The 26,382-nt window shown below is 37.6% G+C and overlaps 1 protein-coding gene across 1 annotated transcript in view; it reads left to right on the top strand.

The window, feature by feature from the left end:
- The window catches only part of SLC24A4 (solute carrier family 24 member 4), a 94,343-nt gene that overhangs the window by 46,624 nt on the left and 21,337 nt on the right, over positions 1-26,382 (top strand). The window contains exons 3-10 of the mRNA XM_085317532.1: positions 13,304-13,380; positions 14,495-14,569; positions 16,857-16,941; positions 19,017-19,120; positions 19,889-19,963; positions 20,982-21,007; positions 22,037-22,090; positions 23,585-23,727. Coding sequence (XP_085173658.1) covers positions 13,304-13,380; positions 14,495-14,569; positions 16,857-16,941; positions 19,017-19,120; positions 19,889-19,963; positions 20,982-21,007; positions 22,037-22,090; positions 23,585-23,727 — 639 coding nt within the window. The remainder of the gene's footprint in view (positions 1-13,303; positions 13,381-14,494; positions 14,570-16,856; positions 16,942-19,016; positions 19,121-19,888; positions 19,964-20,981; positions 21,008-22,036; positions 22,091-23,584; positions 23,728-26,382) is intronic.

Genomic DNA, 26,382 nt, shown 5'->3' with positions numbered 1-26,382 from the left:
TGGGTAGAGATGTATTTGATAGCGTGAAGGACTGTAAATTGGGATTGTGGAAATATTCTAATGTTTATATTTTTACCTTCCATGAGTAGATTCTCCTCCTGTATACCTTTATTCTGGATTAAGATCATTTTTATTCTGGAATAGTTGGAATACATTAAGAAAGACCAAACTCTTCCCCTCCCTCAAATGAATAAAGATCTTAACATTAAGCTTGCCACTAAATCTGTGACTGTCTCCAAATCTCTTAAGAGGCTGTTTTCTACTTCCCAGATTTTATATGAAAGAGCAGATTGTCAAAAGGAGGTTGCTGAAGTACATAGTAGAGGCTGGGACTGAAAAGAGATAATTTTTGAACTCTTCCAGTAGTGTTTACATCTCCTAATTGAATTTCTAGAGCAAGCAGAAAATGCCCCAAGGAATATCTGCTGGGAAAAAATAGCACAGGAATGTGCAGATCAGCCATTTGAAATATATATTTATTAGCAAATGAATTATGGCATAGGAGTGGAGGGTTAAATCGTGATTGGTTTAGATGGGATTATTTGTGTGGAAAAGGTAAATACAATTTAGCCTATAGTATAWGAAATATGTTGGTGTCATTTTGCATCATCAGGCAGAAACTCTATGCTGGAATGGTATTTGTGACTCAGCTGAGCTGAAACATRTGAATAAAGGAGTACTRCTACTAACTATGTGTTCAGAAAACATAAACCAGGCCCTGCAAAACTGTGATGTTTGAAAGGTAAATAAAAAGTCTGGGACTCTCTTTTTGTTTGTTCACCTGATGGATTTTAAGCTTTTAGACTTTTGGGCTTGGCCCTTTTCCACAAAGACTAGAAACATTTTTTTTTTWAAGTGAAAATTGAGATTCTTACATAACTGCATAATTCCAGGAGCTTGGCTCTAGGAAGAGTAAAAAACAATTATCACATGAGTACCACAGAATAATGAGAACTGGCTAAACTGTATGAGCACGGCTCACAGGGAGAAAGTGTTATGGTTCTATTTGTCCATATGAAAAAGAGATTTTCAAAGCACCAAGGGGTWCATGACATGGAACAAAAAATTTTCCTAAATATTGTACTCCAAAACATCACTTCCATATAGATCCAGTGTTTTCTAACATTGAAGTTTTTCTGAGTGCTTAATACGTGCAATTTGAAACAAGTTTTCAAAATTCTGCTTCCTTCTAGAATAAAAGCAAAATTTATATGATTAATCAGCTGAACTCAGCCTGTGGCATAAACATCCTGATTTTTGTAAGAGCTGGGCACAGTGTCCATGGCTAGCTGAGTTCCTTGGAAATCTGGGCTTGTGTATGCTGAGTAGCCTTTTAGGCATTCTGCCCTCAGAAAGGTCACCTACAGAACAGCCATAGAGGGGGTTCCTCCAGCGTATTCTTATCATGTCTTTATATTTTACCTGTTTCTTCTTGACTGATGGACCCTTTGGACAAAATACAAGAAAATGTCCTATTGGAAATAATCGTGAACTGGCAGGGGGTAGAACAAATATTTGAGTACTTTTTACTACTGCTTTCCAGCATTTTGCTTTTAAATCCAGGGGGAAAAAAAGTCTTTTACGGAATGAAATTTCAAACCATTCCTATGCCTGACTTTATGTCTTTCACTTTTTGGTCTCTGTAAGCCTAATTTTACATCTAATGTTGCTGTGGTCCTTGCAAATTCTGGAAAGCCAGTTAAGCTTTAACTTAATCTTAGCCTTGTTGAAGGTGTCACCTACAGCTTTTGAGTTATTTAAGCTTGGAATATAACAATTATCTTTTGTGGTTAAAATTCCCACTYGGAGTTGGTTTCAGAGAAACTATAAAAATAGATCTTTTAAATATTATGTTTTATTTCTTTCTCCATGCATTTGGCATTTGTGGAAAAAGAARGATGCGTGCCAATACAGCTGCTTTTAAATGAGCCATACTGCAGCTTTTGCTGAAGTAGAAAGGGTTCAAAAGCCTGCTRTTATGCATTAGTTGTGCTGAAGGCACAATAGCACAGTTTCAATTAAAGTGCATTTCTATTCTGAAGACAGCTCTGGTGAAAGACCTCTTGGGGTTGCCTCTTCTTTCAGAGTTTGTCCAGTTTACAAGTGACCTGGTAGCTTTTCTAACTACAAACATTTCAAATTTAATTCTGTGGTTGGCAAATCGAGTCAAGTTTTGCTAGTCATTTTGCACTTTGAAGATGTACCAAGCAGGAAATAGCCTCAAGTACTATATTACTTGAGGTCTATCTCCAGCAGGTATGAGGAGGTATTTATACCCTATTTTATTCACTGAAGAAGGCTAGAAAGAAAGAACTTGGTTRTATAAAAAATATTTTTATAGTCAATTTGAAAGTAGAATTAGTATTTATTAAACAGCATGAGTGGTATTTTCTAAGGAAAATCATTATTTTCCTCTACTCCATCTATAACCATTAATAAATATGATCATCTTTCATATTAGGCCTGTAACAGGTAGCAAGCATTTTCTTTTCATCTTTGAAGGACAGTTTTGGTCTCATTGTTATGTAGAATCAATGAAATAATTAATACATCCCAGTATTCAAATGGGTGACATTTGCCAAATGGGAGTCTTCAAATGTGCAAAGGGGAAGGAGAGCAACTTTGGGCCAGACTCACTTGACAGGTCCATCTTATTTACGCATTCAGGCAGCACAAAAGAGAGATTCTGCCAGCTGTGAAATTCTGTAGTGCAGGAAAATCTATCTCAACGCCAGCTTCTGTGGTGGTTGTTGCACACCTGCTGAAAGAGTCATTTTGGGATAGGTAGTGGTGGTAGTCTCCTGTGATTGTCAAGCTGAATGTGTTTTTTTTTGGCATAATGCAACAACAGTATGTCTTAAAGAAGCCATAAGTTATATTCAGCAACAAAATCATGGAGTTGTGAACCATTTCCTGTAAACSTCCTTTTGCCAAATGGAGTGTGGTTTCAAAGGTTTCCAGTCCACAGTGTCTTGAAACTATGTTCTTCACTTCATAACCTTTTCAGTAAATACTACATTTCCTCAGCTGATTATCCATGTCCACCGTTATTGAAACCTGACTGTTAGTTCCCCTGGCCATACAGCTTACTGATAGATTTTCAGTGAAATCCCCCCACAGGCGTTATTGACTCTGGAGACGTCGCAGCCTGTCCTTGGCAGCACACAGCTGGCTTTGCTGCACAGAGGTGAGCAGGTTGAGATTATGAAYGGATAAACTGAACAGCTAGCATAACGTTTGCCATCCTTCAGTTCTGGAAGGGAATTTAAAGTAGAACTGGTAACAAAAAGCCAAAAATAAGACCTCATTGATCTTAAGGTGATTTTACAGGTGACTTATGGAAGCAAGTGGCATTTAATCTTCCAACCTGTTTCCAGCTGGGAAGTTTGCCTGTAAGAACATAAGGAGTGATTTTGAGTGATTTTATTGGGGTACAAGATTTCCTGACCTTTTARTAACTAGTGTTTCTGCAGACCTTTCTTACAGGTGTTACACTATTGGTAGTGAAGCCAGTCTTCATCCCTTTCCCAAAAGCCTTTTTTCTAATTCTAGTGTTCTTGCCGGGGGTGTAGCTTTCTACATCTATTTTAAAAAAAGTTGAGTCCTGTAGCCAGAGAGCCTCCACTCCTCAGATGAGTTAAGAAACTGTTGGGAATAGAAACCATCAACTTTCAGGGAACAAAAATGAGGAAAGCTGAAGGGAAGATGAGAAATTGAATGTATAAAAGTGAGAAACCAGAGGGAAATCCTATGTAAAAAATGCCAGAAGTTACTGTTGGTTGATGTCCTCAGTTAATACACGGAGCAATCATGAGTTAGTACAATTTAAACTTGTTCATGTTATTCCACAGTAATGAAAGGACATTATTTCCCCTAAGCTAGGACTTAATATGGACAAAAAAGAGCCAATTATACCTGACTCTGCTGGTATTTGAACTGCTTTGGCAGTGTTGGCTCAGAGTGCTGTAAACAGTGTTGAGGCATTACGAGACAGTGAGTATGGGGATAGGATTCCACAAAAAGCCTCTGTAGAATGAAAAAAAAAGGGGAATATGGTGGAAAAGGTAAAATGTAAAAATATTCTGACTTAGAAATGTGAAGTGTGCAATAAAAGGGATGGGGAAGAGATGAATGATWAGTAATTGGTGGCCTGGTGTGGGGATCTAAAGAATACATGTGCTATATGGAAAGCCAGTACTATGATCACTGAAGATAACTGAGTTCAGAAACTCTGATCGGTACGTGAGGTCAACAGCTTATTTCACATAAGCACTGGATAACTGTCAAGCAGAGGCAGCTTTAGGGTACTACACTACACTGAAATCTTTTAATGTAGGGAGTACTTAGACTGCACCTAAACTAGGTATAGATGATTTCACTTCTGCTCAGCACTGTTTCTGAAATGTGTATGTCATTCTTAGATGATTTGAGTGGATCTCATTGTTCARTAGCTGTACTGAAATCATTGATTATGGTAGAGGAGTTCCAGGTAGGTTCCAACTGTCTTCTATGGACCTGCTACTTGGAGATGTTAAGTAATTAAGATTAAGTAATAAGGTTGAGATATAGCTGCGTGGAGGCATCAGGCAAGACTCTCAGTAACAGAAAATAGTCTCTGAGATATCTGACTGTTCCCAGAAAGGAGAGAAAACAGATCAGGATGCAAATGATCTTTAGCTCTTTAAAGATAGTTTCTAGAGAAGAAGTCAGCTGGAAATCAGGGAGAAAAAAAATTAATGATCCTAAGCCTTGGGGTCCTTTTAGGATTATCTTGAGGACATTAAAACCATTAATACATGGCCCAGTACACATGAAATGCTGCACTCTGATATGCTGGTGCATCCCCGTACTGCAGTAGTTGTGTATCCATATCTCGTCACTGACTCCCTAGATCAGGAGATGAGATTTCATCATGCATTTCCATTTTCCTTTTGGAAATACCTCATCTCTGTTGGCAGAAAATTGTTAATATAATTTTGTTTGATTGCTGACATTGCCTTAATGAGTGAAAATAGTTTTCTTTTTTTTTWAAAAAAAGAGATAATAAATTCAATGGAAATCCAGGGTTTAATAAGGTGTTAATGTTGCTTTTTACTGTAGCTAGTTCAGTCTTGTATAGAAATTTTCATAATTTCATACTGATGGAAGGAAACTTTTGAGGGCTATTTCATTAGTACACCATCCTTCTACAATACATATATTAAATGAATTTAATAGTTTAGAACTGAGTCAGTCATTTGCTTCATAAGCTGCCACTTACCATGACACAGATAACAGTATTTCACAGCCTTCTTTTGGTTGACCAAGGCAAAYTGAATTAATATACCACAGAGATTAAATTTACGCTGGTAATTTCTACCATTTGTGAGGTAAGGGCTATGGAGAGGATGCTTGCTGTGCCTCCTAATGTATGGTACTCTTTCTGGAGACAGAAAGCTTGATCTTTGGCTTTGCACAGCATTACACTTTATGCAAAAATGTCCCTCAGAGAAGTCAGGACGTATCTCATGTCATTTCATTTCACTTCATTTGGATGCGCTGTTGCTGTCCAGGTGGCATAATCCATAAAAACAGTTTATGAAGAGTTATCTGAAAAGCAAATTCCTTGCAAAATTTTTCTAGTAAAGGTATGCATTTCTCTGAAATGCCTGCTCCTGATTTGCTTAAACAGAGGTGCCTAGGTTAATATCCAGCAGAAGCTGAACTGAGTATTTGAGGGAAAATTCACATGTCATCTTGGTACAGAAAAGTGAAAACAGCTGTCTAATGGGAATGTGAGCTTAAAGCTTGGTAATTCTTATTCTTCCAGATGGCAGCCAGGATTATCAGTGGATTTTTTTGGGGCGGAGGGACATTGTAAGGTTTTTAAGTTACAAGCTTTCAAATATATAAAGCAGTTGCTGAGTATACCATTTTTTCTCCATTGATAGTCCAGAGTTAAGGATGTGTTAGATTGTGGAATTAATAAATTGTCATTTTGAAATTTGTGGCTTGTGTGATGCTTTTCATGAATTTAGGGTTCTTATAAATCTGTAAAAATATACTGTTATTGTACTGTTATTGTACTAGAGTATGTTCATGATTTTCTCATGACTTAAAATATATTTTGTCTGATCGGGATGTAGGAGGAGGACTTTCACATGACACACTCTATATAAAGTAAACTAGTTTCACTGTGATGATATGATATTCTGGCTGATCTTGCTTCCAGTTTTAACCCTGAAATACATAAATAAAACAAGTCAATACTTTTCTCTGAGCAAGAACAACCCTGCTTTTCTCTTATAAATGGTCCAATTGCTGTCACAATACTGAAAATGCACAGGCTATACAATACTGTGTATTGTATAGTATAGTATTCGATTCCCCAAGACTCCCTGATATCTGTACTGAACTCACCACAACCRTTTCTGAGACTGTGACCACTTCAGAACCTGAGCTGACATGCAGAATGTGACAGGGRCTGACCTTCTGGTGCTAGTGGTAAACAGAACATGAGAGGAATTTATCCCAATAAGTGTTTAGGATGGCTTTGAGGTGAATGACCTTCTTTCTCTAAAAATCTTTGCAGCACACTGATTTTGAGGAACAGTCTGGGTCAATTGTTAAATCTTTTGAAAGCAAAAGTGGTTCTGATACATCCCATTCATTGCTACTCAGCTCAAATAGGACCATACTCAGATCTGATAGACCCCTGTATTCAGAGGGATGGGATTGATACAAATAATTTCCTGGTTTTCACTCAAATATTCTAACAKCTTATGTCAGTACAGAATTATAAGTCAGTGTAAGTTACAGTGCTCTGGGCCTTGTTTGAAAGTTCACCTCCTGATGCACAAATGTTTTACTGCTGATACTAGGTAAAGATGCATGTGTTTGCTCGGCATGTACCTACAGAAGCTCTTTTTTGTGAACAGTGAGGCTTGCGTGTTCTAACTGATGCATACATGCATATGCASGAACACAACATCTTTGAAAAATCTGTCTCTGCAATGTAAAAAAGGGATGGCACACAAGTAGAAGCACGCTAAATGTAGAGTTGTCTGAAGCTGTTTGCAGAACTTGAACAAATGGCGCAAATTTGAARTACAAAAGATAGCTCTTGAATATTATTATGGCTGGGTAAAGGTGGAAGTGTTTAATTCTCCCCTCCTCTCCTCCTTCCACCTAATACCTCTTCCTTGGGTAGTTCCAGTTATAACACCTCCTGAGTGCTAGGGCAAAGGGGTAGTTGTCATAGTCTAGAGATTTAATACGTCCTGAAGTGTCCACCTAGGACAGAGGAATGAGATGCAGGCATTAATTGGAGAAGTGGGCTTTTGTCTACACAAATTTCTGCAAAGGAAGATTGGAACTGATTGCTTTTATCATTTCAAACAGCTACAGCTCTCTTCTCTCTTTAAGGAGAAATTAAAGAATTGTAACAGGCTTGAATGCTTACTAGCTGTTAAGAGTCAGCATGCTTGTTGCCTCTGTGAGTGAATCAGCTGGTGATAAGATGAAGAAATCACATGTTGAGGCAGGTTATAAAACCACAGATCCACGTGGTTGCTGAGATGCTCTATCAGGCTTAGGAGATTTTGACATTTATTTCTTTGGCAGGCTGCCTCTCACAGGATGGACAGGGCACTTGGGAGCAATGCTCTCATGGTACCTGGGAATAATCTGGTAACAGCCTAAGTAGAGGCAGGTGTCAGGAGCATGTCTGGKTTTGCTGTGCACCAAATTTTCTCTCCAGAGCCACGCAAAGGGCTTAGGCCATGCAACTCCTAGACTGGGGCATACTATTTGGATGCTCTGTGATTTTTTTTTTTTTTTCTGGTCACAGGTCAGCCAAAGCTGTATATCAAAGGTGAATCAACCCTTCTTTCATGGCGTAAYTAAGGATTTTTTTTAATGATTCCATAGCTCAAAAAAACCAAAACAAARCAAAAAAGAGGAGTGATGTCCCCAGATGTCTCTTCCAATTCATGGTTAGATGACCATGAAACAAACTGCCTTTGTTTCCTTCCTCATCTCATATTTGGGGAGAGAGAACAAGCTGCAGGGTGATCACAGCTCCAGTGTAGACTAGGCTCCCTTYGTGCCCTCCCTTTCCCCTCAGTACGACTGTACTGCGGGAATCATGGGCTTGCAACAGTACYAGCAGGGTAAATATTTCTGTATTTCTAGCTGATTTTAAGATGATTCGTATATGTTCCCCTCCTTTTCTTGGCAAGGGTTAGCCCTATTAGATGTACTGTTCTCCATTTCATTTCATCCTCCCATCTGTTCTGTCTCTATTCAGTGGAAACCAAGGAGATGTAGCTCCCACTCAGGCTGCCAGATAGATATTTTCTCATCTATGGGAGACAGCTCTGTGTGAAGTGAAGCAGTGTCCTACTGCACATGCACATCAGACAGTACCTTTAGAGCAGAACACCCTCTCTCAAACTGTATGATAATTGCACGTTCCCTGTATCTGCTTATACCAGTCAGGGCATATGACAGTCCTTGGGTTAAGTGATGTTGATTCCRTGGCCTAAACAAGGAGCAAAGGGAATCCAAAGAGCCTTTTCTTGAGCAATCAGATTCTCATAGCAATAGGTAAGAGAAGCAAGCCTTTGTTTAAAACCTCAAAAACATAATACAATGAATAATTAAAGAGCAATGCATATGGATAAGTTATATAGAATTTATAGATGACAATTATATCACATACATGATTGTCTGGATAATAAACCATAAAGAAAGCAAATGTTTATACTAAAAAACTCAAGACTTTACCTTGGAAATCACTGATAGATAGCTATTTTATTAAGGAGGAAATCTGTCCTCCAAGGTCCACAAACTTCATTTCTCTGACTTCTAAAGAAGGTTTCGTATCTGTAGATGCAAACCACTGCATGATGTTAAGTTCTGTGCAGAGAGGAACATCATCTTTGAGAAAAGCTGTCTTAAAGTTAATTCACGTAAAATTACCTCTGTGAGGCAAGTAAATATTTATTACAAGTAGTTATTTATGCAGAGAAGGACCTGGGAGTGCTGGTAGATGACAAGTTGACCATGAGCCAGCAATGGKCCCTTGTAGCCAAGAAGGCCAATGGTCTCCTGGGGTGCATTAGGAAGAGTGTTGCAAGCAGATCAAGGGGGGTGATCCTGCCCTTCTCCACAGCCCTGGGGAGGCCTCATCTCGAGTACTGTGTCCTGTTCTGGGCTCCCCAGGACAAGAGAGACATGGAGCTACTGGAAAGAGTCTACCGTAGGACTACAAAGATGATCAGAGGGCTGGAGCATCTGCCCTATGAGGAAAGACTGCGAGAGCTGGGCCTATTTAGCCTGGAGAAGMCTGAGGGGGGATCTTATCACTGTGTATAAGTATCTGAATGCAGGGTGTTAAGGGGATGGGCCAAACTCTTTTCAGTTGTCCCATGTGAAAGAAGTAGAGGCAACGGGCACAAACTGAAACACAGGAAGTTCTGCCTGAATATGAGGAAGACTTTCTTCACTGTGAGAGTGACGGAGCACTGGAACAAGTTGCCCAGAGAGGTTGTGGAGTCTCCTTCTCTGGAGATATTCAARACYTGCCTGGATGCMACCCTGTCCAACATGCTCTAGGTGGCCCTGGTGGAGTAGGGAGGTTGGACTAGATGATCTCCAGAGGTCCCTTCCAACATCAACCATTCTGTCATTCTGTGATACCTTGCCATGTATGAGGCAAGTGGTTTGCAGTGAAGCTGGTTTTTTTTCTTTGATGATTGAAATCCCTGGCTCATTTCTCACTTCTGTCTCTTACTTCTGACACCTTCTGGTCTTCTGATTTCCTATTTAATATTAACTTAGAATAAGTAAAGCTCTATTAGAAAAACAATGTTTATAATTTTTGTTCATGTTTCTTGCAACATTAACTTACACTGAGTTAAGCTTTTTTAATGTTTTATTGTGAAGTAGTCTACAGCCAACTAAACGGGACTGCTGGGTAAGTAACAGCTCTCCTGATAACACATCCCTACTGTCAAGTCATGGAACAGGGGTACATTCTTTCTGCTGTTTGGTGGCAATGAGGGTGCTTCTGGCATGAGCACCTGTGAAGAGGGGTGTAAGCATCTGTGTCAGATTATGTGGAAGTATGTGCCTCTTGCATAGGTCACATTGCCATTGCTAGAGATTGAGGCCTAGGCTGTGGTCTCTGTTCTCCTGATGTGTTGCTGAAATCCATGTATTCTCATAGCTGAAGGTTGAATGGAAAAGATGGAGGACAAATGAGGAACCCGATAAGAAAAATGGTGCCTCAAATTTATTTTCCGTATACATCCATGCTGAGCATGGTATTTTAGTCAAGAGATGCAGGAACGACCATATGGTGTAGGATGCCCAGTAGCTGTAGCTCCAAGTCTTTTCCCCCAATAAGAAGCTTTCTTAATGCTTTTTTTATTTATTAATAATTTTAGTTAATAGTAATTGTTAAGGGACAGTTATTTATTTGAAATCACATGCTTTGGGTACTGATTTTTGCAGTACTTTACTTCTTGTTTGGGATTAACTTCTCTGGGAAATTTTGCTTTTGACAAAAAGCATGGTTGACCAGAAGTTTGTATATTTGATGGTACTACAGTATTATCCCAGAAGGATATTTCTCCCTGATTGCCAGGTGGGAGAATGATACTAGTTCAGCAGTATATATATTGGGCTGTTATACGTATAAATAAATAAATAAATAAATAAATAAATAAATAAATAAATAAATAAATAAAAGGTTCTTCTGGCATCTTGAAAAGTGTATCTGCATGATAAAAGCATTCTACATTGCTTCGTCTTAACAGTACAATAATACAGTAAAAGAGTAAGAATGTTCCTTTCACTTGGATTTAATACTAAGTATCTTAAAACTACAGTGCAATCCGTTTTCTCTCATGGATGCTTATTTCCACTACACTTTTCCTTGTTTGAGGGAAATAACGATAAAAAAATATGCAGAGAAGAAGGTGATATATTCTCATGTTTTGCTTTTAAAAGTACTTGAATTTGTTTGGATCAGTAGGCAAATGCACCTATATGAAGATAGGAGGTTTCTTCAGTGCTATTTTTTTATTTTTATTTTATTTTTATTGTTTTTATATTATTATTATTATTATTATTAATATTATTTATAATGTGGTTTGCATTCATGTAGTAATCCTGTTTCCCTGGGCTGTTTTTTAACACCACAGAACTGTTTACAGTGTAGATGCAGTTAGCAAGTTCTTCTCTCATCCTTGCTTTATACAGCCATGATGACTGTGAAATTCTATAGCAAACTAGATGCACTTTCTTGAAAGTAGTCCTGCTAAACACTAATGTGCTCGTGAGCTTTAGGCACTGAAGTACTCTCCAAACCCTTGAATGATATTCTGTAATTCAATGAGTGATTGGGTATTATTGTGCTATTGTGCTGATGGATTTATGTGTTTATGTCTACTATGGCTTTCATTTTTCCGAATGATAAAAGGAGGACCAGGGAAAGAATGGTTCTCTAGGATTAGGAGTAGGAATTCACATTCTGAAATGTCTAAATAAAATTTTATATATAGCTTTCCTTGTATAAGGATGAGACTTAGAAGAAAAACTGCATCTTTATCTTGGGAAAGCTTTATTCAACATATTAAGCATTGATGTTGGTTCCAGTGAGAATTTAACAGTAAGAACAGGGCTTATTCAAGAGCCTAATGAAAAGCAGTAAAGGCATTGCAGTAAGTCATTGTTGTTGAACTTTTATTTTATGATAAATGTTTTATAGACCATTAACTATAGTAGTTTTCAAATATTAGCTTGGAAGATTTAGGGAGGTTGTATAAGACATAAAWTTTTTTCTTTTGGAAGGCAGATAAGATTTATATGTATAAGATTTTAAATACAGCCTGTTGCCAATTATTCAGAAATAATACCTTTTGTAGTAGTGGATGTGTGTGAAAAAAACAGCTGTAATATCTTCATCTTTGTGTGGAGACACTGTTCAAGTCTGTGTCAAGCTAGACATACACAGCATAAGGAGATGCATATAATACAAACGAGAAGAGACAAGGTATCTTTGCATTATATGAATCTCAAGGATTGAAGAGCTGGCAGATAATCTGGGTCTTTGAAACTGGAGTATCTTCTCACTGCAGCCAAAATTTTCAAGTATGTTTGATGATTACAGGTAACTCAGTTTTAAGAYACTCTAAAAAATTTAATCTTCAAAGGGTCATAGTGCAATGCTTGAAAATTAGGCTATTTTAAAGTGTTTCAAGTTCAATAACTAAATTCATCAGCCRTATGTAGAATTACTGGTTTCTGTGTTCATGTTTATTGTTTGCAAAATAATACTGGGAATTTAGAAAATAAGACAATTGAAATAAAAAATGAATCAACATAAATATCATAYATTGTCCTATTCTGCAGACTGTTTTTGGCATTTCTTTAACTGGCAGACTTGAATAGGAAAAGATGATCATATAGTCCTCTGTGTCCTCCTCCAAGTTTCAGTATATTATGATTCAGTTCAAAAAACTTCTTGGAGTTTATCTTGCTGTCAGTCTATATATACAACTCCTTACTGAAACCAACACRTAGTCCTAAATAGAAATTTCGCAACTTCAACCCATTTGGATTTCTGTGTCTGAAATAATTTTCACCCTTCAACATTCTAGAGTAATGTCTGGGCCACTGTAGATCTCTTTCTCAGCCTGTTTTGTTATCCTGTATGTTCTTTATCTCTTACCTTTCTTCAGCCCCTTGATTGGTGTAGTTACTGTCCTTGTCTTCACCATCTGGAATCCTTTCTTCACATTCTGTGTGGAACACAGATCCTTTAACTGAATTCTGCAGAACCTTTCTGCTGAGAARATGTTTGGAGTTGCTTTAATTTTTTTGAAGTGATTTGCAACACTGCAGAGCCATACAAAAATTTTCAGTTAAGAACCTAATAGAAGGTTACAACTATTGAATAATTTTTCAGGCGCAAGACATGCTTATAGGAATATTATTTAAGGATGAATTTTATCCCCATGCTGATCACTTCAAAATGTATTTGGAGGAGAGGATAATAAAAATAAGGCACCAAGAATGTGAAACTCATAGTAATCACTGAGTGTTTAAGCCATTGGAAGGTTGATAATAACATGTAAGAATCAGTTCTCCGTTTGTTCTTTAGAGAGAAAAAAGGCTATGATGTGGAAGGCTATGTACCAAGTTGAAAGGTACAATCTTGTTTGGTCATATATTTCTACAGAAACATCCTTATTTTTCAGTCTACCTTTCATAGATTCTGTAGAAACTAAAGAAAATATATATTTTTCTCTTTCAGCAATTAATGAATTTCCTCAAGATATATTTACAAATAAAGAACGGCAGCAAGGAGGGATTCTGCTTCATATCTTTGCTGTGAGTTTTCCTCCATTCTGCTTCATTTTTATTTTCTGTGTATTTCTCTTGTAAAATGCTACTCATCRTAGTGCCTTTACTAAATAGAACTCTGTGTATATAAGCATATTTTTAATATTTTGATTTCGTATTTCTAATATGTCTATATGGGTGCAAATGCTCAAAAGGTAACATTTATTTAAGAAAATGAATATTGCTAGTCTGAATTTGCAATACTTATGCATTCATCATCTTGGAGATGAACTCTTGTCCCTGTGGATACCAGRGGGTTTCTGCCACTGACTTGTATGTGTTTGCATTTCACCTTGTATATACAAGGTTTGGGATTCCTTCACTGATGACAACATGCATGATGAGGAGCATTCTTTTGATGCTCTTTCATTTCAGTTGCACCTCTGTACAAAATATGCAATTGTAGTACAAAAAAACACCCTGAGGAAGTATAGAAAAATGTCATGTGGAGTTTTACGTTTTATTGCAGAAAAAGCCAAACAAYTGAGGCCTGCAGGTGCCAGTTTTCCATTCCCAGTTCTGGGAAGGTAAAGTAGAAAGGAATTTTGCTTGACTGAGAACAGCAGGATTAGTAAGGCCAACTACACAAGCACAGAACATAAAGCCACATAAAGCAGTGGGAGGATCACATATATGCATGAAACCACCATCATCCCTTAGAGGTTTGCTGCAGTGGGCCAAGGTCAGGGACGCTGATCTCCAGGTGTGATTATTTCTTGTGTATTCTTAATCAACATGGCATTACTTTCTCCTAAATTACTTGGTCTAATAATTAATTGAAAATATAAATGATGACTATGTCAATGTGCAAAATCCTGCCTGTTACTTTATTATATTTGAATTCTATTATGGCACCCTATTCTGTCATGCTGTGGTACCTTCTGTATTGTAGAGTTTGGCAAACATGCTTGTCCTAAAAATCTTACATATGATCTGTTTTCATGCCCTATACTGATCAGCAAAGGGATTTTTTTTATAATGGACAAAAAATGAAGCCATATATTCCTCACAGTTTGTTCATTATACAATTAGAAAAAATACAGCATTGCTTTCTTTCCTCTTTTATGTAGATGAAGTATTTCTGACTTTATTTTCTTTACAGGCTCTTTATATGTTCTATGCTTTGGCTATAGTATGTGATGACTTCTTTGTTCCATCCTTAGAGAAAATCTGTGAGGTATGTTGAAGAACTTTATTCATCTTTGAAAAACTGGTTAAAATACATTATAGCACTGAACATTTTATGCCATCATTGTTCAGAATTCTTTCCTGTGAATTTGGTGATCTCAGTCCTTTTCAAATGAATTGGACTTTCCATCAAGAAACTCACAAGTGTGAGCACATTGGTCCTCTTGATGACAGTCAAGGTGAAAAAAAGAAAGATTTAATGAGAACRTTTGCCAAATCCACTCATAGATACCTGAAGCACATAGGTAGAATGTATGTGACATATGGATGAATTGGGTTTATTGTTGTACTTCTATTCTTAAAACACACTTGGGAAAAAGAGTGCCATATATAGCAAAATTAATGTGTTGGCTTTTCAAGTTTTATTGCATATCCACCACCATCAGCGAGAAGAATTAGACTGCTAGGAAAAATGAGATGGGTGGGAAAAGTGTCCATCTTGATTTGGTTCAGAATGGGAATACATACTTATATATCCAAAAATTTAGTGAGATGGCAGTACTCAGTATTGGCTTCTGTCAGTCCCAGCTGACGTCAGTGAGAGTTTTAAAACTGACTGCAGTGTAGCAAAGACAAGCAGTACAAAGTAGCTTTGAAATCCCACCTACAGGCATTAAAAGATCAATACTTGGGAAGGAAATTGTTAGCATTATAACTAAAATTATATGATATTTTATGTACAAAGCCCCCTTAAACTGGCTACGGGACATTTCATGACAGTTTGTAATACTATGTGCTTTTATTATTCAAAATGAATGTAATTCCTTTACATAATTTCTGAGAAGACTTTGCAAAATTGCATACAGGAGTCTACTTTATTTAATCAGAAAAGKATGGAATTTATACTTGGCATATAAGTGTTATGTTGGAGAGTGTTTTTGGTTAAATACTACAAAATGGATACAACATACAAAACTAGGTTTTGATTCTGTTTTTATGACAAAGTGGAAATCACATTTCCTTTGCTTTTTAACAAAACTGCCTATCAACAGTTTCCAGAAAACTCTTATAGCTAGTAAAAAAGACTATTTTTCTATGAATATATGTAGAGAATTCCTACTAATGTTATTTAGAGCTACCTACTTATCAATAGGAAGACAAATGGAAGAATAAGGGAGGCAGTCAGTATCTGCTAAACATTCCATAGGGACCTTTTATTTCCCTTTACAGATGTTCTGTCTTATGCATGCACCTTATAAACCATATTTAAGTCGTACCAGAGTACTGCTGTTCATCCTTCATAAAATCTTTGTCTCTTCTCTTGTATTCTACTGAATATTAAGATAGCAAAGAAGAATTCAAGTAGTTTGCACGCTTTATGTTTGAACTTCCTCAGCAATGTAACTGGTAATATATCACACAGTAAAGGCTTGTGTTTCTGTTTTGTTAAGTTCTTTAGGATGCCTGTTTTCATTAGCTCAAAGTTTTGCATGCTGCCTGAGAATACTCTGTTTTTGCATTGCGCCTTTTGTCATCAATCAGTTTTTTGTCCTTGAAAGAGAAATGAGATACTAATGATGAGTCTAGAGACTCTCAAAAAGAAAAAAGCTCTGCCGTAAAACCTTCTTTATAGTTCAAGGGAAAGATCCTCAGGCARTATTAAATTGATGCAGCCCGCTTGTGGAGCTACACTTCCTTATGCTGGTCTGAGAACTCTCAAGAATCTATATCCTATTAGAGCTTAAGAGACACTGTAATAAAAATAGATCTGACTACAGTACACAGGCCTCTCTATGTTTGATTGGTCTAATTTTGTGTGTGCTGGTGGACTTGCTTTTGATTTACACTGTTGTGAGGTCAGAATCAGGCCTGCTGTTTTTAAGGTACATCCACAGAGAATGTGTTTTTCTCTTATCGATTTCTATTGTCAAATTTTAGAAGCCTCAAGAATTGTCTGCAAGTCTTGAATGATTACATTCATTGTACATGAGTTCCAAAAGTGAAGTCAGAAAAATGATTCAAGATGAGTTTGCAAGCTTTTAGGGTCTAAAGGAATGTCTTTCTCTAATCAGCTACATCTAAGCTACAGTCAGCTAATCAGTTATATAAGTAGATAATATTATCTGACATTTCACTGAGTCAGAGTATAGACATTTTATTTGCCCTAAGTATATTTGACTTCTCAAAAGGCTATAAGTCTATTTCTATATCATACTAACTATTCAGCCTTTTATAGCATGGTGGGCAGAAAATGAAGGGCTTCTATCTTTGCAACTATAGAACTATGCCATGTAAAGTAGAGTAGCAGTGCTGAAATAACCAATACTTTTTTCCAGAAACTACATTTGAGTGAAGATGTTGCTGGAGCCACATTCATGGCTGCAGGAAGCTCCACTCCAGAGTTGTTTGCATCTGTTATAGGTATGAAGCCCACACACTRGCTTTTATGAGACCTACTGTAAAAAATCAGCAGCAGATCAAGCAGAGGTATCCAAAAGTACTGTCAATTCTTTTTTCAATTTATAATTGGCGATTAGAGCTGTCAACCAGTCTGTGGTTCATGGTATAATTAACTACTCAAAATATCTCATGAGATAGAGAGTCTCCTCAGAAAAACAGAGAAGAATGGCTGGTTCTTAACTTAGGAAGAGAAAGCTGAGTTTTATTGCAGTCCTGTGAGAGAGTGTTTGAAGCATCTGATGCCTCTGGCTTCTTTTTCACAAATAAAGGGAATTAATTTTAGCAAGAAAGTAAGAGAACAAGGAACATGAGAAAAARGCAAATTAAATAAATATAGATCAGTTAGATCTGCTAAAATCAGAAGGACATGATGAAGTTCTCTGTGGATTAGTTAAAAATTTACTTGAATTAATCCATGAACTACTAAAGATTATGGGCACAGAAGGGAGGTCTAAATGGCAAAAGCAGTACCAATATAAAGGAGGACACAGGAATTCCCTGGAAGGATTCTGCACAAAGTACACTGATAGAGAAGGGGGAAGCAGCAGATTTGAAACATCTGTCTTTAGTAAAGCTTAAGTAGGCTTTCTGATACTGACAGTCTTACCAACTTCAGGGAAATAAGATCTGAAGGAACACACTATAACATCTTGTGCAACTTATTAAAGAGCAGTTTTCAAGGATTAGTAATTAAAGCTTAAGTTTAAAGCTGAGAAAGTATCTCAAGACAGATCACACAAGGTCAGTGCTATTTTCATGAATAACTTGAATGAAAGAATGGAGACTAGACATGTAATTTTCAATGACACAAATGTATGAAGGATCACAAGCATTTTAGGAGGCAAAAATCGGATGGAGAAAGATCTTGATCAATTTAAGATAARAAGATGCAATTTAATAGGAGCAAATGCAAAGAGTGAATAAAACAAAGTAGAAAGATATCTAGGGGGAAGAATAGTTAGAGAGCTGTAGATCAAAAAGGGCCATAGTGTATTGTGAAAGAAGTGGGAGTCAAACACAAATCAATGGTGGGATGTTGCAAATAACTCAGCCCTCATTCTGGCATGTATTAACTGGAGTATTTTGAGTAAAGCATGGGATTTCTAAATTATTCTCCTTCACTCAGTTGTGTTAGGCCCTATCTGGGATATTATATCCAATTTTGTTACTGTGCTTTAAGGGAGTTGCAGACAAATTAGAACAAGTACAGAGAAGAGAAAAAGGTAAGAGGCTCAGAAAGTATTATCTATAAAGAAAGCTTGAAGAAAGTGAATGTAAATCTTTAAAGCTTCCTTTACTGGAAGATTTTAAGTACAAGGAGAGACAGCTCTGTAGTGTGATCTAGGTATATCTGGTTCTGCCTCGGTGCTGAATATTAYATTAGATAATCCTTGGAAATCCTCTCCAGCCTTTGATTTTTGTTTTTCTGATATGCTTATGTTATAGATAAGTAAATGAGGCATAAGTGGATTCAGTACTAAGGGAAAGGGCAAAGTTGGTCCTAGAACAAGCTAAACCTGGAACCTGATTCTGTATTGGCATCAGAAGGCACACATTACTATATCCAAAGTACCTATTGGTTCTTTGAGGGAAGAATCTCTTCCTCTTGTGAGACATTATAAGGAAGAGCACATCAAATATTAAATGCCTGGGAGAAAAGTTTGTGTGCTTTATTATAGTGTTTGAAGTGAATTATATTCCATGTTCTTGATGGGACAGGAGTTGTTTTATGACTGTAATGGATTACTACAGCAATAACAGCCAAGCTTTCAAATACAGAACTTACTATTGTACTAATTAGTTACAATTTATTCATTTTTAATWAAAAAAAACATAGGTAGAGCTGTTAAGCCAAATATGTGGAGCCACTAGCTAGCCTAAAAGCACGAAGTATTCCACAGAGAGGTAATGATTTATTATGAAACATGTTTTGATTAAACTTTCAAATAATCTTTGTTATTGTCGAGTAGTACATGATCTGAGTAGCCTAAAATGAAATGATGGAGGTAATAATGCATGTTTTGCTTCCTCTGCAGGTGTATTTATCACTCATGGAGATGTAGGAGTAGGGACCATTGTTGGTTCAGCAGTTTTCAACATCCTCTGCATCATTGGTGTCTGTGGAATATTTGCAGGACAGGTTAGTAAGACACCTACCTTTATGCAGTTCAATTGCTTATATTATTGGGTCTTGCAAGAGCAAATATATATAAAAAATGGAGCATTAGTCCAAAACAAACAAAAAAGGCTTGACTGGAGGTAATGCCAATGTAGAAGAGAATTTACAAAAGCTTTACAAATAGCAAACGTTCTCAAAAAGTTTAGCTGTAGTTTCAGCACTCTGAACATGTAGTATCCAGAGGAAAAGGATTTCTCTTCATACAGTACTATGTCCATAGTCAGCTGCATCTCCTGATCCTTTCTGGTACCAATGGTGATCAAAGCATCTAGGACCCAAGAGATTTGTTTCATCTCTTTAACAAATGCTTAGACTATGTATCATGTTTTTTTCTGTACTAAATCTGATATATCCACAATTAGAAAGAAGTGGGAATTACACTTGCTTTCCTTTTGCTTTCACTTGCTTTTGCTTGCACTTGATTTACTGCACTGCAATGAATTGTACTTGACAGTTGAAATTATGGCCAATTAAAATAGCATTAATAAGCCATATCTTTCATTAATGAAAGTTTCTATATGATTTTTATTAGTGGCTATTACTGATTCATTGTCTAACAGACTGATTTGTCTTCCTGTTGGCACAAGACAGCTATTTATTCCAGAATTGCTTCTAATAATGATTCTGCTCACACACCTAAGTGATTGCAAGATGAAGACCTTTATTTTGTCTTTAAAATCGTTTTTTTTGTTTGTTTGTTTTTGTTGGCTAAAATTGTGTTTTTTTCAGGTGGTTCATCTCACCTGGTGGGCTGTGTTCAGGGACTCTATGTACTACACATTTTCTGTGATCATACTTATAGTTGTAAGTAGCTCCCTTACCAATCAATGTGTTTTGTTGCTTAATTTCAGAGGACCAGTCTGTAGCAGGTGATACACATTGCTAAACAATTATTTTCATAACTAGTTCTAGTGACATGCAGAAGTGAGTGCTCAGCAAGATGACTCCACAACCTGGTCCAGAAATGAAAGCTTTGTGCAGTCCCGCAGATTATATCCCTCATATTCATTTTGTACCTACAGCCTGTAATGTTCTGCAGACTAACAGGCTATTGCTATACASTGCAGTTAGCATTCTCTTCTGACCTAAAGGACTGCTTGTGGCAGAGGCGTAAAGTTTTGAGCTGCACCTCTATTTTAARTAAGGAGGGTGTCTGTTTCTCGCTCCTACACATTAGTTTTATTTCACAGACTCTTGCCAGCCTGCCCATATGGGTAAATTTTACCATATAGATCACAGGTAAAGTATTGTTCTCTTCATCTAGAGCAGTGTAGCAGTTCCTTGAATGTATGTATTTACTGCACATTGTGACAGGGAGGGAGAGAATACACTTATTTTGTTTTTTAACAAAAGTGAAGGGTTGGCTGACYGTTCAATTACAGGCCTTACACATAGTGGAGTAAGATATGTATAACCAGCTGGCCTAAGAGCAGAGGTGGAATGGCTGCCTATGCTGCTAAAAATAAATTAGCTATGAAAGGATTCCGTGCTTTATGTTTTAGGTCTCTTTAAAATACGTGAGATTTCACTATCTTTTACAGGTGCACAGCCTATGTGTATGTGTGTCTGTCTTTCACATACATGATGTTTTAGTGAATAATATTAATAAAAACCACTGAGAAGAATCCAGGGCTTGTCCATGAGATTTGTGCTATGGGGCTATGAGGGGCACAACCCATACAGTGAAAGTTCTGGATTAGAGGTCAAAAGGGGGCTCTATAATTTCTGATTAGATATGACTGACATTCAATAAATTTGACCATTTTTCAAGTTAGATCAGAGAAACTGTCAATTTATGGCTTCCTTTTTTTTTTTCTTCTAGTTCATATATGATGAGAAAATAGTATGGTAAGTTATGTAAGTTGTTCCCTTATCAATGTGTACAAGTACCTKAAGGGAGGGTGTCAAGGGGATGAGGACAAACTCTTCTCAGTTGCCCCATGTGACAGGACAAGAGGCAATGGGCAGAAATTGAAGCACAGGAAGTTCCRCCTGAMYGTGAGGGGGAATTTCTTCACTGTGAGAGTGACGGAGCACTGGCACAGGTTGCCCAGAGAGGTTGTGGAGTCTCCTTCTCTGGAGATCAAGGCCCGCCTGGATGCAACCCTGTCTAACATGCTCTAGGTGACCCTGCTGAGGAGGGAGGTTGGACTAGATGATCTCCGGAGGTCCCTTCCAACCTTTCCGATTCTATGATTCCCTACAGTCCTATATTTGCCCTGAGAGACCGGTAAATAGAGTTGCAGTGTAACTAGATTTTGTTCTTGTACCCTGTGAGTAAGAGCTGGAGTTGACATCTAGGAAATCCTATTTGCTTTGGTTATATATTTTACGATGATCAGAGAAAACTAAAAGAAAAATTAATAACCTAGAAACATTAACTAAATACATAGGCTCTTTGTAAGGCCTGAGGGACTCACRTGTGTGTAGAGAAGGTAACTGAAGTTCCAGTGTTCTGATTCTAGATGTTAATGTGTATGGAGGTGSTAGTTTTCCCAGACAGCAGTCCAAGCTGCTGCTACCCTAGTAGAAGGTCATATGCATCCTCTAAAAGAGCCACCTGAGTGCCTGGCCTGTGCCTCAGCACTGAGCTGACAGTATGCCCTGGCAAGATGATCCTCAGAGGATAGCTCTGGTTTCAGTCCGTGTAGCGTTTTTCTGGGATACATACATTACAAGTGATTTGTGTGTTTATTGGAACTTGAAAGTCTTTGCTTCCCCCATTCTGCTGAGACTCCATCTAATCTTAAAAGATGTGACTCCTGCATGCACAAATGTTACTTTTACTATATGTTCAGTGCACATTCTTAAAGAAAACTTGTAAAGGATATAGCTGCTGGAATGACCATTTAACACATTTTCTTTTGTCTCTTTGAGGTGGGAAAGCCTTGTACTCATCATTATGTATTCATTCTACATACTTACCATGAAGTAAGTGACTTTTTCCTCTCCATGCCCTTTAGCTATTAATTGACCATCATTCTTTTGGTGTAGTTTTGTTTTTGGTCCTCTGCTAAGGAGAATACAGCCAATCTCGTTGCTGTACAGGATCCCTAACATTTTTCTACTTACTCAGTTTTGCTCCAGATATGTGCTCAGTTAACAGCAAATCTTTGGATACATCCTTTTCATAGTGCAATGAGGTAAAGTAGGTTTCTGATCAGAGGGCTGGAGCATCTGCCCTATGAGGAACGGCTGTGAGAGCTGGGCCTCTTTAGCCTGGAGRAGAGAAGACTGRGGGGGGATCTTATCAATGTAGACAAATACCTTGAGGCAGGTGTAAAGGGGATGGCACTAAACTCTTCTCAGTGGTGCCATGTGAYAGGACAAGAGGCAATGGGCACAAACTGAAACACAGGAAGTTCTGCCTGAATATGAGGAGGACTTTCTTCACTTTGAGAGTGACAGAGCACTGGAACAGGTTGCCCAGAGAGGTTGTGGAGTCTYCTTCTCTGAAGATATTCAAGGCCTGCCTGGATGCAACCCTGTCTACCATGCTCTAGGTGACCCTGCTGAGGAGGGAGGTTGGGCTAGATGATCAGAGGTSCCTTCCAACATTACTGATTCTATGATTCTGTGATTCTATGAAATGCTGTTATACAAAGGTATGTGAAAAAGTCCACTGGGTACTCTGTAGTGTAAGCTCACAGCATGTTAGCTCTTGGACATCAATTGCCTATGCACATGCTCACAGGAGGTACGGTACATACAATGTATTTTATTCCTCTTTGAGAAGCAGGCTGCTGTGTTTTCTAAGTTTATACTCAAGCTTAGCTCATGGTAACTTCCTCCTCTTCTTCCTCCTCAAAAATGATCCCTGTATTAAGTTTTTATTAAAGCAGGAAAAGATCAGTGCAAACATTTGTTACCATAAAAGGTGGTAATGATGGTCTAAAGCCAAGCTGGTATTTTTTTAAATATAATTGTTTATATAGATTTGCAGTAAGTTTCTGAACTGTATATTCTTTCAAGAAACAGAACAAAGGTAAATCTTTAGTTCCAAGAGAACCCCACAGATACAGGGAAACTTTCCAGAATACGGAGAAGTACCTCTGCACTACAAGGGCAAAAGCTTGTCTCAGGGACTCTATGTGTTGTATGCTTTGTAGTAACATTCTTTAGCACAGGAGGGAAGCCTGCAAGACTTCACATTCCCACATGCAGTATTTCCTCCAGAACTCAATGTTCTCCATGGATTATATTAAAATAATGTCTTTTTGTAGTTGTCTTTATGAGGCAGGTGGAGCCACTGCTTTTCTGCCAGCTTGCCAGTGAATTTCTTCTTTGTCTTAACTTCTTATTAGCTGCTAGAGAACATGCATCCAGGCTGTGCTAGTCTGCATAAATTGTTCTCAAAGGTCTGAGATTTTGAAAGGGAATTGCAGTATACTTCAGCCTTTTCAGACTTTCCCTTTGTACTTTCAGGTACAATGTGAAGATGCAAAATTTCTTCACCATCAAAAGCAAAAATGTTGGAAATGGTGACACAATCAACAATGAGCTGGAAGATGGTAATAAATATTATGCCCCTAGTTGTGAAGACCCATCCATTCCATTACTACAGAAAGGTAAGGCTGAGCAGACAGGACTTTGTTATCAGAATATCCTTTTTTTTTTCTTTAATCCTGGTCAAAATATTGTCACTATTCGGTCTTAAGCCGGAATTTTTATTGGACTAACTTCCAATTCATCAGTCAAACCACTGAACAAAAAAAACCTCAATCAAAATTGTAGCCTTTTGTGGAGATTATGGAAACAAGCTGCTTTGTACATTGGCAATTTTGCTTCTTTCTTCTTTCCTATTCAGTGATGAGCTACAACACTGTGAAAGAAATATTTTTCTTTTGCCAGGAAGAAGGTAATCTTAATTTCAAAAATTTGATTATGGCTGATATAGAAACTGAGACGTGAGTGTTGAAGGAAAGACACAGGCGGATCAGTGGGCAAGGGRAAATCACATGTTGAGTTCAGAGCACTGGGAAGTTTGACCCTCACATGTCTAAATATCTGAGCATACATTGCTAAGCACATGCATAAAATCAGGAAATGTGGGTTCTTTGCAATCCGAGTCTTTGTCATGAAGGGGAAGAAGATGACACCCAGCTTCAGGTACTACATAAGCAAACATATATATAAAAACATATTTTTTTTGTAAGCTTCCTTTTATCTCTGTATTATCCCCCTTCTCTTCCATTCYCTCTCTTTGTACAGCCAAATCATTGCTACCTTCAAAGTTTACTACAGGTTTATACAATGACATCACACTGACACTCCAGTCTTGGGTGTAGTGTTTAGACAATAGTTTAATATTAATTTAAAAGTGCGTCTCATAGAACATATAGCATAATTAAGATGTCTTTGAAATATTTTGATCTCTCTTTACAATGAATTTACATGAGCATTGACTATCATATAGTAAAGTCCATCAGTTGGACATGGGTTTCATTCATATGAGATTTAGAGGATACTTCTTGGAGAAGTTGTTACTGGTATATTCCAATGGGTASACAGGGAATGGATAATAGAACACAGATACAAGTGGTTTTTACTTCTGAGTCCTTTGTTGGGTTCTGATGTCCTCCACGCATAAACTCTTAGGTCATATACTTTTAAGATTCATTCTTTTAAGATTCATCTTAAGATTCATTTTAAGATGCATCCTTCATCCTTTCTAGCAACTGTGTGATGGAGGGATGATAGCACAGAGTGTTTGCCTGTCCACCTAGTACCTTCTCAGGAAACATGAAGATTATTCAGTGCTTTTGAAGAGCATGCAGAACTTTCAGGAAAAGCAGCAAGAAAGCTAACAGAAGCCTGGGCTCATGAAATGGTGTCTCCACTRCGCACTGTCCACATCAGATTTCAGCTCTAATTTGCCTTAGAGATGCTGTAAGACTGTAGTTTCAGTCAGATTCTTCTCTATTAGTGGATACTTGGCTAACTTCACAAGCTGAGCTCAACCTTCCTCAGAAGCAACTTTCAGAAACAGAAGCACTGCTAGCAGCAATGAGATGACAGCTACAGCTTTCCCTTGCCTTTCCTCCAACCAGCACTTAGCACGTTCCAGGAAGCACTGAAATACCTGCATTGGGTTCACTGTGACACAGGTCTAACCTTAATCTGGTTCTCCACACAAGCAAAATTTGATTTCTTCCCCCCAAAAGAACAGCTGCTTTGGATGAGGAACTTTCTCCCTACTGATGATGGTTATTTTGTTGCTTAATGTGATGATAAAAGGGGATTCACACGCTACACAACTCTCCTTGATCTTCTTAAGTCTTATCACTTTCAAGAGCTTCCAATGGTAAAAGATAAAAGCTTCCATTACTGGAGTTTCAGAGAGAAAAAGRAGAGCTTTTCTCCATGAGGCAGATTCACTGTCAATGAATTTACACTCACAGGTGAAGGCAAAAGATTTGCATTTTTGTGAATCATACTCCTATTTAAAAATAACTCCAATAATAATAATAATAATAAAACACCACTGTGGCTCATTGCCCTTGGCTTTTATTGTATTGACCCAAATTTCTCCCAGGTGGCATGGTACTGTTCCTGCCTAATAATACAAACTCTAGACAAAAGGACAAAAGTGGGTTTCTGAACAGAGTGTGATGTAGATATGCRAGGGCATGATCCAGGCTCAAATAAAGTCAGCAAGAAGCTTTCTACTGACTTTGGCAGAGTTGATAGTGCTGACCTTTTGTGATGAGATTTTATAGTTTGTTAAAGGGAAAGCTGTGCACAGAACATACTTGCCTGAGGAATATATCACAGGAGTAGCTAAAAGGGCTTTTCGCTGTCCTACGTTTTTGAAAAACACTTTTGCCATTTTTACTTGGAGCCCATTTGTACCATATGAGGCAAAGTTATATATATCTATGGACGTATGAGATTGAAGAGCTTTTAGGAGAATATGAGAGAAATGTATTGCAGTAAGTCGAAATGGCTGCAGCAAGTCATACATGTACAGTCATGCATTTTATATGAGTGCTAAGTTTTTTAATGATATTTCATCAAAGCTGAGTATGTTTTGTCACTGTCTCATTATTGGTCTTCGGAATAGTTCCAGAGTGATTACAATGCTTCTGTATTGGTTTTCCTGACACACTGTAAGATAAAGAAGCTCTTTGGAGACTTCCCTGAGAAATTCACTTGGGAGTACCTAACCTGATGAGACTGTTAAACCGAAGATATCTGGCATTTTTTCCCTACAAGGACTACTA

The sequence above is a fragment of the Rhea americana genome, unplaced genomic scaffold (genome assembly GCF_003343005.1).
Source record: "Rhea americana isolate MKP2758 unplaced genomic scaffold, rheAme1 scaffold_5, whole genome shotgun sequence".
Classification (NCBI taxonomy): domain Eukaryota; kingdom Metazoa; phylum Chordata; class Aves; order Rheiformes; family Rheidae; genus Rhea; species Rhea americana.
Note: the sequence above shows the minus strand (reverse complement) of the source record. Positions and strands in the feature narration are given on the sequence as shown.